Below are 18708 nucleotides of genomic sequence, written 5' to 3'. Positions count from 1 at the left end.
CTATGGAATACTACTCAGCTATTAAAAGCAAGGAATTCCCAAAATTTGTGGACAAATGGATTGAACTAGAAATGATCATAATGAGTGAGTTCACCCAGAAGCAGAAAGAGTCAAATGGTATATACTCACTTAGATCTGGACACTAGCCCGAGGGGCATGAACCATGAAAGTCTTCATTTACCAGGAAAGTGGGACAGAGGGGAGGGCATCCTATTGGGACTCTAGGTGAGAGAAGTTGGGAGAATGGGGAAATAGAAGGATCCAGAGGGTCCTGGAAACCTACAAGAAGAACATTATGACATGCTTATCTGGGCCCAGGGGTCCTATTCATACTATGGCACCAGCCAAGGACAATATATGCAGTAAACTTTGAACCTCTACCCAGATCTAGCCAATGGACAGGACATTCTCCACAGCTGAGTGGAGAGTGGGGACTGACTTAACACGAACTCTGGTGCCCCATTTTTTTTACCATGTTCCCTTGTTGGAGAGACCTGGTGGCACTCAGAGGAAGGGTAGCAGACTACCAAGAAGAGACTTGATACCCTATGAGCATATACAGGGGAGGAGGAGTCACAGTCATAAGGGGAGGGGAGTAACGGAAAGTGGGAGAGAGGGAGGAATGGTAGGATACAAGGGATGGGCTAACAATTGAGATGTAATATGAATAAATTAATAAAATATTAAAGAAACAAAGGACACTGTCACTTGGACAAAGCATCAGCCTACAAAATTGGTAATTCTTTTTATTTTACATTGTTCACATCCAGTAGGCATAGAAATAATTGAGATATTTACAGAACTCAAATGTTTTAACATATAAATTCTATTTGAGAGCTTATTTGCCTTTATCTTATGTCCTAAGTGCTTTATTGTTGTGTGTATCACATATATGCCTGATGTCTGTGGAGGTTAGAAGGTGGCATTGAGTCTCTAAAACCGGAGATATGTGTAGGTGTGATCCACCATGAGAGTGGGGCCAGAGAACCAAACTCAGCACTTTAGTCACAAAGCCATCTCTACAGCCCAACAATATTATTTTTCTTTTTTCACCAGTTCATTTACCTCTTGCTTATTCAATGCCCTTACTTTTGTAACTTTAGTAGTAGCAGCTCAGCAGTGATATGTGATAAATCAGCCTTTCTTAGCAAGTTTCCAGTTTGTGAAATAACTATAAGCATATATAGTCATTCATAAAAAAAATGGGCTGAATGATAAAGTGTCATGGGGAAAAAAATTACCAAAAGTACAATCAGTGGACAGGATCTTTCCCGTTTTATGTCAGTACTAGGATAGGAAATCATCTGACAACAGCAAACAAGAGACCTTTAGCCTCTCTGGTTATGGTCTCCAGCAGGAATTAGTGGCCCCTGAAAACTGACTGAGGAAACATAACAGTGTAAGTGGAGAAGATTGCCCATGGCTGTCCTGATAAATAAAACACAAATATTATTCTAACTCATCCATTTGCTATTTTTCTCAGACAGTCACCCACTTTACTGCTGTTTGGCAAGAGCAGTAGAGAAAACAGACATGTGAGCACACTGACACAAATGAACATGGCTTGCTGACATCCTTCAGAATACACACACAGCATCCTGACAAACAGCCTAGAAACTCACTGCTTTCCTTCCTTGCTTATGTTACTAAAATGAACAAAACATGGAGAATAAAAATGGGGAAAATCTGTTAAAGGAAATGTAGCAGAATAGATACAAAATGACACTTGGTGGTCAATCAGCCACCAGCATTAGCTTCTTACTTTCCTAGTTTCTCTTGGGGTTTTCACTTTGGCAAACTAGAATTAATTTGAGATTATAAATGCAGAGAGATTTTATGACTCATGTATTTAGCAGGAAGAAACCTGATACTCACAAACCTCCTGCAAAGGTCTAGCTACTGATCTGCAGTATTCATATAAGCAATAGCTCAGTTTAATATACGAAATTTCACCAAAATAAGACTTTTATCTTTAAAAAATCTTTCTACTTGGTAATATCTCCTCTAACATATGTGATTTTTATTTATTTATTCTGTAGAACACATAAATATTTCTATGTCCACTGGAAGTACAACTCTTTGGCATGCATAAATATAGATGAGAAGGAAATGTGTTAAAAAATGTAAGTGTTGACTGGGTGCTATGGAAACTAAAGGCAGGGACAGGGTAGAGACAAACACACAGATGTCTGCTATACCAAGTACCAACAGAAGCATCACATTAATTGGAAAAAACATGATTTGATAGGGCTTAGTTTACACAATTTCTTTATGAGAGGAGTATTATTGATTATTAAAAAGAAGTATAGATAATTTCATAAGACTTTTTTATAATGCAATTGTTAAGACAAATTTAGCACTAAGACTCTAGTAAACAGTTAGAATTCAGATAGACATAACAAGTGTTTCTCAAAGAAATCTTATCTTGGAGAAATGATGATATATGTAATTAGATTATATATACAGGCCAGGAAATTCTTAAGCAGCCATGGGTGGGAACCTCCCTGAGAGAGGAGATGAATCCATGTGCTATGAATGAGGAATAGGGAATAACGGAGGCTCAGGTGAGGGTTAGGAGTCAGGTTAAAGGATGAGGTGTTGGGTGTCAATACTAACACTAAAGACCTCAGAAAAAGGCATATGAAAACCGATTACTGAATACGCTCTCTTAAATTCATATAACATAAATAAAAATGTTTAAATGGAGTTAACCCTAAAACAATGGAACAATCCTCTTCCTGAAAATAATTGGCTATGAAATAATAGCCCAGTTATGGACACAGTTTATATCTTTTTGAGCTGTTGGTTAGTGGAACACATAGACCGCAAACATGACAGACTATTTCCTTTACTCTTGAAATAACCTCCTGAACTCAACAGGAAAACTGCTGTTAAGGAAGCCACATACCTGAGCTAGAGAACATGGTAATATCAAGCTGGCATGGAACAGGAATCATTGTCCTTTCTGGCTGGCTTCCACAGTGGTGAATGGAGCTGTGCACACTGCCAAATGAGAAAATCAATCCATTCTGCCCAGCCATCATCCCTATGAGGTACAACGATGGCCAGGCTGCCAAGATATGCCCATTGGTGTAACAGTGGCAAGAACATCACAGGAGTAAACAATCACTTTATGATTTGATTTAAGGCTCATTCCATAAGATTGAACCCATACCAGGACAAGAATGTATGGCTAGACAGGTTATAGGCTCTGGGGAGAACACAGGCTCTAGGGAGAGCCTGGGGAGAATTACTATTATTTCACTAAATGGACAGTTTTAAAACTTATCTTAATGGTTATAGATTAGTGTATCTCTCTCTCTCTCTCTCTCTCTCTCTCTCTCTCTCTCTCTCTCTTTTTTTTTTTTTGAGGGAGGAAATATTTATTTTAGCTCATGTTTTCAGAGGAGTCAATCCATCACGGTGGGCAGGGTGGGGCAGGGAAAGACACTCACTCATATGTTAGTGAGCTTCTTCTTTTATTCCACCTGGTGTTATAGCCAGCAGCTTGGATCTGCCCACATCAGGGCAGATATTTCTCCTCAGTTAATCTTTCTGAAAGTGCCAGATTAGTGTATCTCTTATTCCTCAACAGAGATGCTCCTTTTTGCAGTAGATAATGATTAGCACAGAGACACATATCTATTCAAGGTAATAAGAGACCGTGGGGTATTTAATCATACATAGAATAACTAAATTACAGCCAATTCACTCAAGGCTCAGAGATCATCATGGAAGACTGGGTACCAATATTATAAGTGCCAGAGAGAATAGATGACTCTAAAATAAAATGCATTCTGTTTAGAAAATAGAGAGGCTTTAAACATAAACTCACATTAATTGAGGCATCATGCACAAATCAGACAATATATAAGCACAGTGATAAAGATAGTCTCTTGAAGCTATACCCTTAGCTGAAAAGGTATTATCAATTCAGGGCTGCAGGAGAGAGAGGGTCAGTTTCCTCTAAGGATGCAGCCTGAGAGATGGTTCCCATTCTCTAGCAGATGGCCCTGCACACACGCAAATTTCGGAAGCACTAGGTGAAATTACTGAGGTTAATGGGAATAAAGAAGAGATAGATGATAGATAGATATAGAGATAGATAATAGATAGATACATAGATCGATAGATATTGATAATATAGATAGATGATAAGTAGATAGATAATAGATAATCTATTGATATATAGGTATAGAGATAGATAGATAGATAGATAGATAGATAGATAGATAGATGATAGACTGTACATTAAGTACATAAAGTTGGAAAGAATAATAGTTGGGAATAGTGCAGCAATGAGACAAGAGAATTCACATAACAAAAATACACTAAATATATGTACACATATATATATTTGTACAAATGTATCAAACAATTAAAAATCAAATTTTTATTATATTATAAACCAAATGTAAATAATTGTATATAAAAAGACCACAGAGTAACACTACTTAACCAAAGTGAACCAAAGCATCATATTAAACAAAAATAATATCTGCAGTTTAATATTGTTTAATACTGAAATAATTATTATTTTAATTAATATTTCTAAAACAAATTATCATGCTGAAAAATTTATTTTAAAATAGTATCATAGAATTAAGAATTTACCATAGATAAAAATGGCACCCAACGCAACCACATTCAGTATTGTGTTACACAGTGGTTTAAATAGCCATTTGTATTAATTATGCATCACTGTTCACTTTTCCCATGCTTTCAACGTGAAACAAAAGAGTCTATTACCAAAAATCTGTTTAAATTTTTATGTACTTTTAACTTAGTCTCTCCATCTATTTTCTAGAATTCACCATAGTTTTCACATTTAATCTCAAATATAAATAATTAAAATGAGATGTGTTATTTCCACTGAGTTGTCACTTTTTAGCCTGCCTCACTGGAGCGTAAAACATAACTGTGTTGAGAGGAGATGGCTGTGTTTAGTCTGCACTATGCACTTGATGAGTATGATAAACATCTAACATTTAATTTGTTAACATTTCATGGGCTCATAGTATTGTAGATAAATGATGACAGAAGACAAATGTAATATAAAACACACACACACACACACACACACACACACACACACACACACACACATATGTGGAAAGAGGTAGAGAGACACAGAAAGAGGGAGATAAGGGATGAGATTAAAGGAGTATATAAACATGAGAGAACTAACCAAGTAGCTGAAATCTCTAATCTTGCCTCATCTTTAGGCTTCTGTTTTTTGTTTGTTTTGTTTTTTGGTCTCTTGCAAGCAATGACTTTAATGAGTGGTTTTGCATCTACATTTTGTGCTTAAACAAGTAAAGATACTAGTTCACCATTTTCCTCTTCTTTCAAACATTTGCTGTGGATTCAATTGATTTGTAACATTCACTATGTTTCCTCCTTATGGAGTTGGCTTCAAATATGGCAAACCAGCCACTGGGCAAAACATCCTTGTTTCTGTCATAGACAAAATTCTGCCTAAAGATGGGTAAGCTTGGATACAGACAGAGTCAACGGCCAAACTCTGCCAAGACAGGGTAAGCAAGTCCTCAATAGTTCCTTCCTCACAAATATGTCTGTCAGATATATTGGACCAGAAGGCTGAAGATAATGCTCCAGTATTATAGAGTTTTGGGTGGCTGTTCATGCAGCAACTGTCTCTGTCGTTTTTTGTTTTTTTTTCTCATTTTGGAAGCTGCTAACCTGCATTTCCAGTTCACTCAAGTAATTAAATTTCATTCCTTCTCAAGTCCATGATGGAGTTGGAGACCAGAGTATTTAGTCTTACAATTAGCTTTAGTTGTTTAGGGCTTAAGGTGTTTTCAGATCTAGATAGATGTTTTAAGTTGATAGAGATGAAATATGATGGAGATACCTATTCTCACTGAGAGTTTTAGAATCACCAAGAAAGGGAAGAAGTTTTCTACAAAGCATCCAAATACAAATAGCCAAAACACCGTGAATGTAACATTCACATAATCCCTGATTGTTTCGTGGTTTTTCTTGAGGTATGTGATTTTTTTAAATTTATGTGTAATAATATAAATGTATATCCATAAAATAAAATAGAAACTTCAGAAAAAATTGTTTGGTAAAAACTGAAATTCTCAGAGATGATTGAAGATATTTTGAGGTGGCACAGACCTTAAACCTAGATGACTAATATTTCTTTGAAAAACTGGCTTTTATTTTCTTGAAATTAGAAATTTAACTAAACAAATTAATAAAAAAGATACATGAAATTATATTTCCAGAAGGACGGTGATATAATTTTTACCTTCACGAAGACAAATACTCTTTGTAAACTCTTTTAGGCAGTATTGTAATAAACAACAATTTTAGTAGGTAACAAGAAAATCACTCAGTCAGAGAAGTTACAGGCACAGCTAGAAGCCTAAAGTGCTTATAATTTTGCCTTGAGAATTAGGTAAACCAAAGCTCTACCTGAAGGAAAGGCAACATCTTCTCCACATGGAATAGCTGGCAAGTGTGCCAGGGCATTGGCTCCTTACTCAGAATGCTCACTTCAGCAGACAGGGTACTCAAGGATCACTGTGTAACCGAGTGCTCAAATCGAGGCACTGTTGTTAGTGAAAGCAGGCTCTATTAGTAGTTACTCCAGATATCAGTTGGAGAGTTACGCTGTTTCTAGCAAGCACAGATATATAGTAAAGTCATCTCCATTTCCATGGTTGAAAAGTTTATTAAAATTTATCATACTGAATATAAATCTATTGCCTGTCCATTTTAAGTACTGTGGCTATCAGTATGTTTATAATCATTTATATATGGTTTTAGAAACAAAAATTGTGGTGGGTTCATCTCAACTTCTCAATTCTCACCAGATCCCCCTTAGAAGGTAAATATTTTATTTATGGTTTGATGTTTTCAAACAGGAAACTAATTTCTTTGCAACTGAATCCATGTTAATGCTAGAAGGCTTATCTGTATCAAATGTAAAAATATCTTCTCATAGTTTATTTTCTGAATCTGCGCATACATATAAGATCTTCCTCCTAAGACATGCTTTTTGTAAGAACACAGCTCTCTTAGGTCTCATTTCCCTTCCTTCCTTCCTGTGTTTACATGACCCTGATCAAAGGCTACTTACATATGGTTACATTTAACTTGGTCTTCTCTTTCTTCAATTAAAACCTTATTCAGGCACTTGAGACTGGTGTTTTCTTGACTCCAATAAGATTTTTAAGTAAAACATATACTTAATTAAACTGCAGTAGTGAAACATTTTATAAGCTACAAAGTAGCACAAAATATTTAGTTTACCAGTCTTAAAAAGCATTAATGCTATATTAGTAGAGATACCACACCAAGAATTCCTAGGCTACACAACCCAAAAAAGATGAGGTATTCCAAATCTTTCAAAGTCAACTTCAAATTTATTTCACTTTCCTAAGATTTCATGTAACTAGGTCATTCCATATTTGAACTCATTTTATTTTAAATAGCAAAAAATTAATATAACATAAGTATCCTGGCAACGTGATTTACCAGAACAACTAATTTTGTGGACTTAGCCAAAGAGTATTAGAAATAAGAAGTCTGTACTCAATCCTGCCTGGACACCAATGGCTTCATGTAAATGACTGCTGCCTAGTGTCAGGGTAATCCACTCAATTCTGTTAAGAGTTAGAATCGAAAGTTTCAAAGTAGTTAATTATATAACTCATCAGCTGGTCAATTTCAGTTATGAGAGAACTAAGTAATAAAATGAGGAAACTGAAAAAACTGACAAGATAAAAGTATTTATACTAAAGCCTCTCTGCATGAACTCAAGTCACACTTGATTCATATTTAATCCTCTAACATCAAATAAAACTTTAAGCCATCTCCATGGGGGGGGAGGGAAACAAAGAAAAATTATACATCATATAAAGTGCTTTGAATCATTGTACAAACTTAAAAATTGTTAAAGTTCCTACCTTGACTGGATCAACAAGCCTGAGAGTCTTCCAATCCAATTGGGGAAAAGATTATTTGTTGGAAATTTCAAACTGCATTACTTACCATATACAAAATAATTCTAATTAAGTTAGAGCAATGTAGGTGTTAAGGACAAAAATCCACTTAAACACATAGGTAGTTTTGCTGTCTGGACTCTAGAAGGAAGGTGCTGTTCTGTGACTCAATCCATACTAGTACTTAGCAATACTCAAGTTAGAAATAATTAGAAACTACTTAGATTTGATAATAATAAAACTACTCTGAAAGGCTAATTATCTGAAGAGATTGTTGTATCAGTAATCTGCAAATATACATTTTCATGATTTCCAATAAGTATGATTTATACTATTTGCTGATTAGTATTACAGACCAAAAGTGAATTCTGGATATTTAAATTAATATAATAGGAATTATATAATCACATTAATATATTTAAAAGCATAACTATTACACGTGACTCTTTCATGAATAAAGTCACAAACATATTCATATGTAGAGCTTCTAATGCTGGTCTTCCACTAGTCTTATTTTTCTGAAAGATCACTGAATTTATTGAAAACTGGAGTGTGGCTTTTATAAAATTAAATATTAATCTTTTTAGATATCTAAATTATGTAAGAATTTTACCATACTATTAAAAATACAAAACAACCTAAGAATCAATGGATTCTTATAGATTATATAATTATATATTATATTTTTTATATATATATAATAGATTATATAATAGATATTCTTTCATGTATACATTATTTTAAAATATTGATTAGCCTCCTGGGCTTATATCCAAAAGATGCTCCACCATACAATAAGGACATCTGCTAAACTCTGGTCATAGCAGCTTTATTCATAAGAGCCAGAATCTGGAAACATCCTAGATGTCCCTCAAACCAACAATGGATAAATAAACTGTGATACATTTCCACAGTGGGATCCTACTCAGCTACTAAAAACAAGGAAATCTTGAAACTTGCAGGCAAATGGATGGAAGTAGAAATGATCATCCTGAGTCAGGTAACCCAGACTGAGAGAGATACCAAATGGTATATACATAGTAACAAGTGGATATTAACCACATAATACATACTAACCACCATACTACAATATACAGACCTAAAGAAACTAAATAACAAGGAGGACCCTACAGAGAGTGCTTAATTCTCATTCAGAAGGGCAAATAGAATAGACATTGAAAGGAGTTAAAGAGAAGGAACAGGATGGAGCCTTCCATAGATATCCTCTATAAGACTCCACCTGGCAGGGAAATAAAGCAGATACTGAGACACACGGCCAAACTTCAAGGTAGAGCACAGGGAGCCTAAGGAATAGTTGGGAGATAGCAGGACCTGGGAGTGGACAGGAGCTACACTAGGAGACCAATGGAGTCAATATTGCAAGGGGTGGGGAGTGCTGCAGAGACTGACGAACTAAGGACCATGCACGGTGTATACAGAGACCCTCCGCTCAGATGTAGTAAATAGGCAGCACAGTTTCCTTGTGGGTCCCTTAATATGGGAAATAGGGGCTATTTCTGACATAGACTCTGGTGTCCACCTGTTGAACACCTCCCCCTAGAGGGGAGGCCTTGCTAGGCCACAGAGGAAGAGGATACAGGCAGAAGAGGCTGGATAGGCTGAGGTCAGATGAAAGGGGAGGAGGGCTCCCCTTCTCTGAGGACTAGGGAGAGGGAAGGGGGGAATGTGGGAAGGAGCCTGGGATTGAGAGGTGACAAGGAAAGAGAGTGCTACAACTGAGATGTAAAGTAAGTAAATTAAAAAAGAAAAAAAGAAAAAGAAAAAAAAATACTGATTTGCCAACAGCTGTAATGTATGTAAATATTTAAGGGAAATAATTCATAACATATATAAGATTATTGCCAAAATATATGAAGGCCTGAAATTCATAAAATCCATACTATTCCAAGTAAATGAATCAACAATATTAGTGTTAAGAATTATAAAAGCTTTTCTCACAGAAGTAATTTAAATATCAATAATAAAATAACTGAAGCTGTTGTCCTTGAGCACAACGCAACAAATAGAATTTGATAGCTATAAAGAAAGACATCTGTGCAAATCCAGGGAAGGGGAATTTCGAGGACTGATTTAATAATGTGAGAAGACAAGTAATGGCTGCGAGAAAAAAAAAACCACTAAATGAAGAAGAAGGGTGGAAAGATATTAAGAGCCAGAGAATCATGAATTTTGCTGTGAGATTGTCTTTGCTGGCCAGAAAGTCCTTTCCTGTGTCAAGGAGTTCAAGTGTATTCCCTAATTTCTCCTCTATCAACTTCAGGGTGTCAAAACACTTATATGGAAAAATTCCCAGCACTATAGAATCCTCATAATAGGTATAAATATGTAAATATGTATACATCTTCTAGACATATATGAATTCACAGTGATTTTGATAGGATGCACAAAATTTGTGCAAGCGCAAGCCAACTTAAATCTCATCATAGAAGAGGGAGTTGGGTAAGAAGTCTGATCTCTAGCCAAAGAGCTACAGGTGATTCCTCTCTATGAGAGGGAGTTTTTTTTCTTTCAGAGTGCAAGCCTTTGTAAGTTACCCAGGCTTCGCTGAAAAGTCACACACTAAGGCAGCATAAATTGGATTTGATGTGTGAAAAAAAAAAAGAGAACACGATTATGTGTGGGTAGGGAACTGGGATTGTTCTTGAAGGATTTGCAGGATGAGATAAATAACACTATAAAAATTATCAAAGAACTAATGAAAATAATCCTAAAAAAATTCAAAAATGGATAAACAGCCATAACAGAACTCAAAATTAAGAGCAATCCACTGCCACATATAACTAAATAATTCAACACTTTGATGGAAGTATTCATCAATGTGGAAAGCAGCCCTCATACATATTTCAAAAATTAGCTTCTTAAGATACCACTAAGCTTAATAAATATGTGATACCAAACCAAAAGACCATAATATGATGTATCATTTCTTCATCATCAAGTCAGTTACAATCAGTGAAGGATCAGCATTGCAGATAAGGTAAAGTATTAGTACATAATAAAAAGTCAAATTTTCTGAAGCCACTTTCCTTTCAGAATTATTACAATCTTTAGTGAGAAATTCATGTTAAGCAAACAAAGACTATTCTTAGACTACTAAAATTTTTTCAAGCTGTAAATTTTGCTGAAAATGTCAAACTTGTGGTTATAAAAACACATTTTCATGACTTTTCTAAGAAAATGCATTTGATACGCAGGCACCTATCATATATTGTATCTTTAAAAAAATCACTATGTTGAAATTATTTGTATTTTCTGTATGCAGAGTCCAATAGATGAGAAAGAATACAGGTCTTAAAGTTCAGCAATAGCCTGGTGATACTGTTCAAATAGGCTGCCTTTTGTAAGCTGAACTTTTTTTTTTAAGTGTTACCTTTCAAAGAGAGTTCCAAGACTTTTTTCTAAATATAGAGCTTGTCTTACCTGTAATAGGATTCAAATTACTGCAACATTGCTGCAAATATGTTGTTTCCTGAACATCAAAACTCTAGTGTTCCTAGAGTCTTCCTACTTAATTTCCTCTTTGTTTTGTTTCAAAGCAAGATCACAAACTGTCAACTGAGAAAAGGAGAACCCGGGGGTAATATCCACAGAGCTACCTCCCCTCACCATGCCTTCTGACACGTAGCTAGAAAGCTACCTCCCCAAAGAAAGAAAATCAATATTAGCAGAACAGTGACTGTTTTAAAGACATGATTTTATGAGTATACTTGATTTTCAAGTTCCTAAAATCTTTGCTTGTGACCAAGACCACATTTACAAGGGGTGCACTGTGAAGAGTGATTTCTACTTACATCCCTTCATTTAAAAAGATTTGCTGGAGCAATCATATTGGCTCTAGCTGAAACAGCCCAATTACTAGTAAAAACAGCCTCAGGCCTTAAGAGCCTATGGGCTTTAAAATCCATGATGCTAGACAGAGTATTGGCATCCTTAAGAAGACAGCCAGAAAGCACACTAAACACTTGCTCCAAAGTGCTATTGCTCCTAATTTACACTCCAGGAACAAATGGAATTAGAAACACACTCATGCTTTCAAAGTAGGCAAATGTCAATTCCTGCTCACAATCAGGACATAAACAGCAAAATAAAGAGAAAAGGCAGTTTGCATGTATAGCTCTTCACAGATTCACAGCTCTTCAAAGGTTACCCAAATCAGGACACAGGAAAAAATGGAAATTGGAGGTGTAGAAGGAGCTTTGTTTGATTTCATATATATCTATATATATATATATATATATATATGGTATAATATGCTGCTTTGTATCTCTAAAATCCTTGAATTATTCCTAGTAAGGAGGGCAACACTAAGTGTAGTTCTATAACTACCTAAAAACAGTAAAGACAGGCCACATATCAACCAGTTGAACTTTCTTTGCAGGCCTATGAAGACTACCTTCAGCTTTTATTTTATCTGTGGATGCTTAGCCTTGTTCTGGATAAGATATGGTGGACTGAGGTTGTGATGTGACATCTGTAGGTAATTCAGCAGAGAGGAAAATGAGGTGTCCCTCATCAAAATGCATTTCTTTTTTGATAGTTATTAAATTACTCAACAAAGATTTTTTTTTAATATCCAAAAAGTTAGAGGAAAATTTCTAGATACTAGGAATATAGATGCGAAAAGACTTTAGATGAGTAATTAGAGCTAACACAACACTGTGAGTGCTAATGGCGTGCTCTCCATGATGTCTGTATTCATTTCATTTTCATTGCCGTAACAAAAGACCTTGATCAGAAAATAGCTTACAGTAGAAAGGTAGCTTACACTTCTTGGGTATACTTCACTGTGGGAGAAAAGTCACAGTGTTGGGAGCTCAAAGCAGCTAGTTATGCCACATTCACTCTCAAGAGCAGAGAGAAATAAGTGCATTTAGGGCTTCTTGTTTGCTTTCTCCTCTCTTATACCATACCCTTGGGGATGGTGCTTCCCACAGTGGGCTGGATCGTCCTTCATCAATTAAAGCATGCATATTTGTGTATTTATAACAGTGAATGACATAATTTTAGCATGCGTGTAAAAGCCTGGATTTCCATTTTATAGATTCACTTATTGCCACAGGACACACAAAGTCAGACAGTCATGACTCAAGAAAATAATTATTTGTGTGTGTGTGTGTGTGTGTGTGTGTGTGTGTGTGTGTGTGTGTGTGATTTTTGACTTTTAAGCTGCAGAATTCATCAGAATCTGTAGTGTAATTAAATGATGGCTAAAGTCAGAAAAATGACAAATTCTTAGCTTCCTGGATATATTAACTAACTGTTTAAGGGTGATCTGATATCTGACAAGGTTCAGATCTAGCTTCTGACCTACTTAAATTCTCCCTTTCCTATTGAGAAGTTATAATTTCATATCTTTAGTTTATACATTATAAGCAGATTTTCCTGCTTCCTTTAAAAGTCTGGAGTAATTTCAGTACGTTCCTGTCATCCCTTTTTTTATTCCACTTGCACTGGTAAAAGTTGGGGTAGTAGGTGCCCGCGAGTGTGAGGAAGATGGACACTTTCCAGGTTATGCAAACAGCCCTGCTCTGAATTCTCTAGTCTATATCATGTGAACTCTGAAATTGACCATTTCTGTGCAGTTTGTAAAACGGTTCTCATTCATCTACGTTTTAATGAAACAAAAACTGTATGAAATGGCTAATATTGAGGCGTTAGGATCAATACACTGCAAATAAGACATTTTTGATGCCAAGCAATTTGATATGGAACAAATTAGAGTGCCTTTAATCTGAGCTCAAAACTGGCCTCCCAGCTGCCTTTTCCTGCCCCAGGATCGGGATAAACTTTTTCTGTACTTGATTTACCTTTAAGAGTTCTGTTTACCACCTGCCAAAGGAGTAAGGAATATCTCTGCTTTCTCTCTAAACTTTCATCAACTAAACTCATACTTCCAGACCAGCATCCTTGATGTCAACAGTAATGAGCTTGTACTCTTCTCATCGAAGTTGGGTCATCACTTTCCATCCATAAACACGAAAAACGAATTCTCGTGTATGCATGTCCTTGCCAAATGGGCATTGACCTATGTTGTTTTATGTTTTCCTAGTCCATTGAACTTAAAAAAAAAACATTTACTGTCCCCAGTAGCCCACCTTTCCCATCTCCTATATAAAAGGGTATGGACGTTTTCAAATCATCTGGGGTTACCTCAGGCTCACAGTCCTGTGATTATTCCCTGTGACTTTCACTCCTTTTGCATATTAATGACTTTTCTTCTAGTCAGTTCATTTCAGTCAGCCTTCTGAGACTGGAAAGGAAAGGTCTCTTCGCCTACCCTAGCATTCCTTTCTACCCTGGTGTGCATTCCATGGAGGTGTAACCCATGGCACATGTTTCCAATGATCCCCAATCACTCACAGTGTTGATGTAAGCTTCACATATTTCCCCATAATACATTTCTTTTCCCCTTTACTGATTTATTTATGTTGTAATTTATGTATTTCTATAAGTAATGACTTCCATTAAAAAATACCAACAAAGTAATGTGAAAAGGTTATATAAATGTCACTTCTTTACTACAAATTTTACATGTTCTGTTGAACTCTGTGAACATCTGGACAGATTTTTCTACTATAAAAGGAAATACTTCTAGCCACGAAGTTGTGTCCCTTGAAATAGCATTTTGACTTGACACAGAAGGCACATGAAAAAAGTGTGAAAAGGTCCTTCTAATAACACATTCACACACACACACACACACACTGCCTCAATTTTTCTTTCTGATATAGAATTATGGATCACGAGAAGGTCCATCCTGGCTTTTCTATTCTTCATACTTGTTATAAAATGAGTTACTGGAATCATATACAGTTCCAAAAAATCAGTACATACCATTTACAATGCAAACTGCTCTTTTAAGCTATGTAATACATTATTCTGCAGAAAAAAAAACATGAAGATGTGAATTGTTGTTGTTCTTATGGGTTACAGAAGAAGGTCACTGAATACATTCAAACTGCATAGAAAGTATCAAAGAAAGAACACTGGATTGGTTTGTTACGAGACCCAAAATCCTTTTAATTTTTACTTTGACATTACAGCCTATGTCCTCACGCCTTGAAGGCAATCATTGTATTCCTCTTTCTACAGTTACTTCTTGGCTTGTTTATGAGACTGGCTGACATTGAGCTCCTTGTCTTTATGCTTCGCTTTTCAGTCATTTCATTCTCATCCTAATATATCAATTTTCTGTCCTTTTCTAGAAATAAGTAACGTGGCTATTGGAGAAAACAGAAAATCAAAGTAAAATCATCAAAAAGTCCTACAAATTTCTTCCACTGTGGAATACAATTATTAATAATTCCTTATTATAATTTTTCATGTAAAATGTTGACAGATTTTAGAGGATGTAAAAATATATATTAAAATGATAATGATAATAGCCTATGCCCCAGCTATAGTGTACATTTACTTTTATTTCTGTATAACTACATTTGTTCTACTCAAGTAGGAAGCCATTTATTATACAGTATTGTTTCATTGCTTCATTACTTAAATTATTGACAGCTTATTAAATCATCCCTGTTTAAATACAAGTTAAAGTTTTCCAGGATGCATTAAAACAAATTTAAAGATCTGTATGTGCATCTTTCTTTATTTGGACAAAGAATAAAGAAGAGATGAGAGAGATCTTTAAATGTGTCTGTTTGAAATACTTTTTTATTTCAGGTGAAAATTACCTTATCATAAAACTTTCTCACACATAATTTTCCATGAAATTATGGTAATGAATAATATTTCATTTTAGGTCTTAGAATAATAAGAACAATGAGACATATATTCAATATATTTAAATTTTATTTTCCCTTTTAGAGGAAGGAAAATTTCATCACTGCATACCTGGAGATATGATATAGAAGAAATCTTTAAACTCATCCATCCAAACTTCTGCCAGTCTTCTGTTGTTCTTGTTAATGACGTGGCCAGTGCCACCAGGGAATGTATATGGAGTTGCCTTTCGAAAAACATGGCCGACATGAGAACAAGTCACAATCTCCAAAGATCCTCCACATTGCCAGATCTGAAGAAAAGACGAATCTCGTGTAAGAGCCACAGGGAAATATACTGTAGGCTGAACCAACAGTTGTTACACATATCAACAGAATATTCTATAGACACATATTTTGAGCTAGGATAATCACATTTTATAAAGGAAGATGATCTATTTAAATATTTGTAGCACTTCAAATATTTATATGTAAGATGTCATTCTTTTCATGTCATTTTACTAGGAAACTTGAGTTACCTAGTAGTTACCTAGTTATTGTTTAATAGATATTTTAGTATCAGCATCCTGCTATGAGTGAATCTCATTGTGAATTGACATAGATATGCAATGTAAAAATCTCACTTTGATTTGCAGATAAAACTATCAACTACGATCCTGCACTTGGCACTGTAAACGTTTCCCCACCCCAGCCATCAATATTTTCCTAAATCTTATGTCACTACTTTTTATTAATGATCTCGGATATTTTTTTCTTCTGTAAACCATGTACATATCCTTCAAAATAATTTTCTAGGTCATTCTTTGTAGACACTGAGTATTGGTTTACTTTTGCATTATAAACATTTTTTCAAAGAACATCGTGACCATTTATTTATTCAAAAATGGTTTTAAGGAAAGATTCTTTGAAAGCAGAAACTCTTGGAAAACATGCCTTGGATCTCTTGATTGATATTCTCAGATATACACTGCAGTTGAAGACAGGCATTATATAAAGATTTTACAAGGATTTATTTCAAAAAATTTTCATTGTATAGGCAAAAAGCTACTAATTTATCATAACATATTGGTGTATACAGTGCCCCCACCCTGTCATACGTTTTGTATTAGCATATTCAATGAATTATGAATTAAAATATTGGGAAATCCTATCTTTAATAAACATCCACTGGTTTTTCTAGTGTGAAAAATAGGGCAAGTAAGAGGGCTGATGGAATAAAGACTCTCCCTGCAGCCTGATAAACTGACTTCAGTCTTCAGAACCAGAATGGTGAGAGGAGAGAGCTGACTCTAATAAGTTTCCCTCTGACTGCCAAAAGTATTTGTAAATACACACACACAGTAACAACAGCACATAGTACAGAATAAGAAATATGACATAGCAGTAGTTGCATTGCATTAAAAAAGTACAATCTTGAGACATTTTGAAGTAAACAGAAAGGTATGAGAAGGTCTTACATAAAGACTGTGACTTTTATAATGTGGACTTGAACAGCCACAGATCTTCACTCACTGTGTGTGGTAGTTCAGTTGAAAATGGTGTCATAGGCTCATAGGGACTGGTACTAGTAGGAGGTGTGCTCTTGTTGGAATAGCTATAACCATTTTGGAAGGAGTGTGTCACTGGGGATGGGCTTTGTTGTGGAGGTCTGCTCTAGCCAGCCCCAGTGACTCACTGTCTCTTCCTGCTGTCTTTGAAAACAGACGTAGAGCTCTCAGCTACCCTTCCAGCACTGCATCTGCCTGCATGCCACCATGCTTCTCACCATGACAAAAATGGGCTAAGCCTCTGAATTTTGTAAAAAAAAAAAAAAGAACAATATTTAGTAACTGACCATGAAAGTAATGTTGGTTAGAAATGATCTGGTCTCGGACTTAAGGATATTTATATGTTACCAGAAGCGGAATGAGAGTGATGATGACAAACTCTACCCATGACAATGGTTTGCATATTTGATTTTGTAGCCTGCTCTTTCTTGTCTTCTACTTATCCAGGAGTGAACTAATGGAAGATATGACAAATCCAACACTTAGGCAAAGAACAGAATAGTGGACTTCTTACCCCTCTCAAGGACACATATCTTTTCCTAAATCATTTCATATACTCCATAACTCCTTTACCCTTTGTACTGGCTGGTTTTGTATGCCAACTTGACACAAGTTAGAATGGAAGAGCCTGGGTTGAGAAAATGCCTCCAAGAGATCCAGCTGTAAGCCATTTTTTCAATTAGTGATCAATGGGGTAGGGACCAGCCAGTGTGGGTGGTGCCATCTCTGGGGCTGGAAATTCTGGCTTCTATAAGAAAACAGGATGAGCAAGCCAGTAAGCAGCATCCTTCCATGACCTCTACATCAGCTCTTCCATCCACGATATGTCATATTTGAGTTACTGTCCTGACACCTTTCAATGATGAAAAATGCTCTAGAAGTCAAGTTGAATAAACCCTTTCCTCTTCAGCATGTTTTTTGGCCATGTTTCATTGCAGCAATAGAAACCCCAACTAAGACACACTTTGAGCATAAAATCTACTTATCATGCACTTGCAGACACCTTTACATTCCTCCTTCTTTTTAATGGAGATGGTTAACTTTTTTCTCACAATGGTAAATCAATCTAGGCACACTGTTTATATCTTAGACACATATCTCATTTAGTTATTCCACTGTTCTGTTGATAGCGTAATTTCACCCTACAAATTACCCTACATTACGACTTCAGATTGGGCACCTTAAATATCCAAGGCCAATGCAAAATTTATAAAACACAAAGAAATCATAAATTTAAACATATTCACATTGGTCATGTTTCATTCACACCTATTTAAAATATTATGTACTCTATTTCATAGACACATGTCACATCTTTTTTTCATGTTTTTCTACTCATGAATGATGCTTACTTCTGTATCCCTAAAATACATATGCCTGAAGCCACAAGTAAGTACCTAGAAGAGTTTGGCTGGTGGACTCCACTCTTGGAAT

At 35.6% G+C, this 18708-nt stretch overlaps 1 protein-coding gene across 1 annotated transcript in view; it reads right to left on the bottom strand.

The window, feature by feature from the left end:
• GALNT13 (polypeptide N-acetylgalactosaminyltransferase 13) overlaps window positions 1-18708 on the bottom strand; it is a 519423-nt gene that overhangs the window by 146150 nt on the left and 354565 nt on the right. Inside the window, exon 9 of the mRNA XM_084800140.1 lies at window positions 15840-16020. Within this exon, the coding sequence (XP_084656266.1) occupies window positions 15840-16020 (181 nt within the window). The remainder of the gene's footprint in view (window positions 1-15839; window positions 16021-18708) is intronic.

The sequence above is a fragment of the Acomys minous genome (assembly GCF_964271855.1).
Source record: "Acomys minous genome assembly, chromosome: 10".
NCBI lineage: Eukaryota > Metazoa > Chordata > Mammalia > Rodentia > Muridae > Acomys > Acomys minous.
This window is presented reverse-complemented; position numbering and strand designations above follow the sequence as displayed.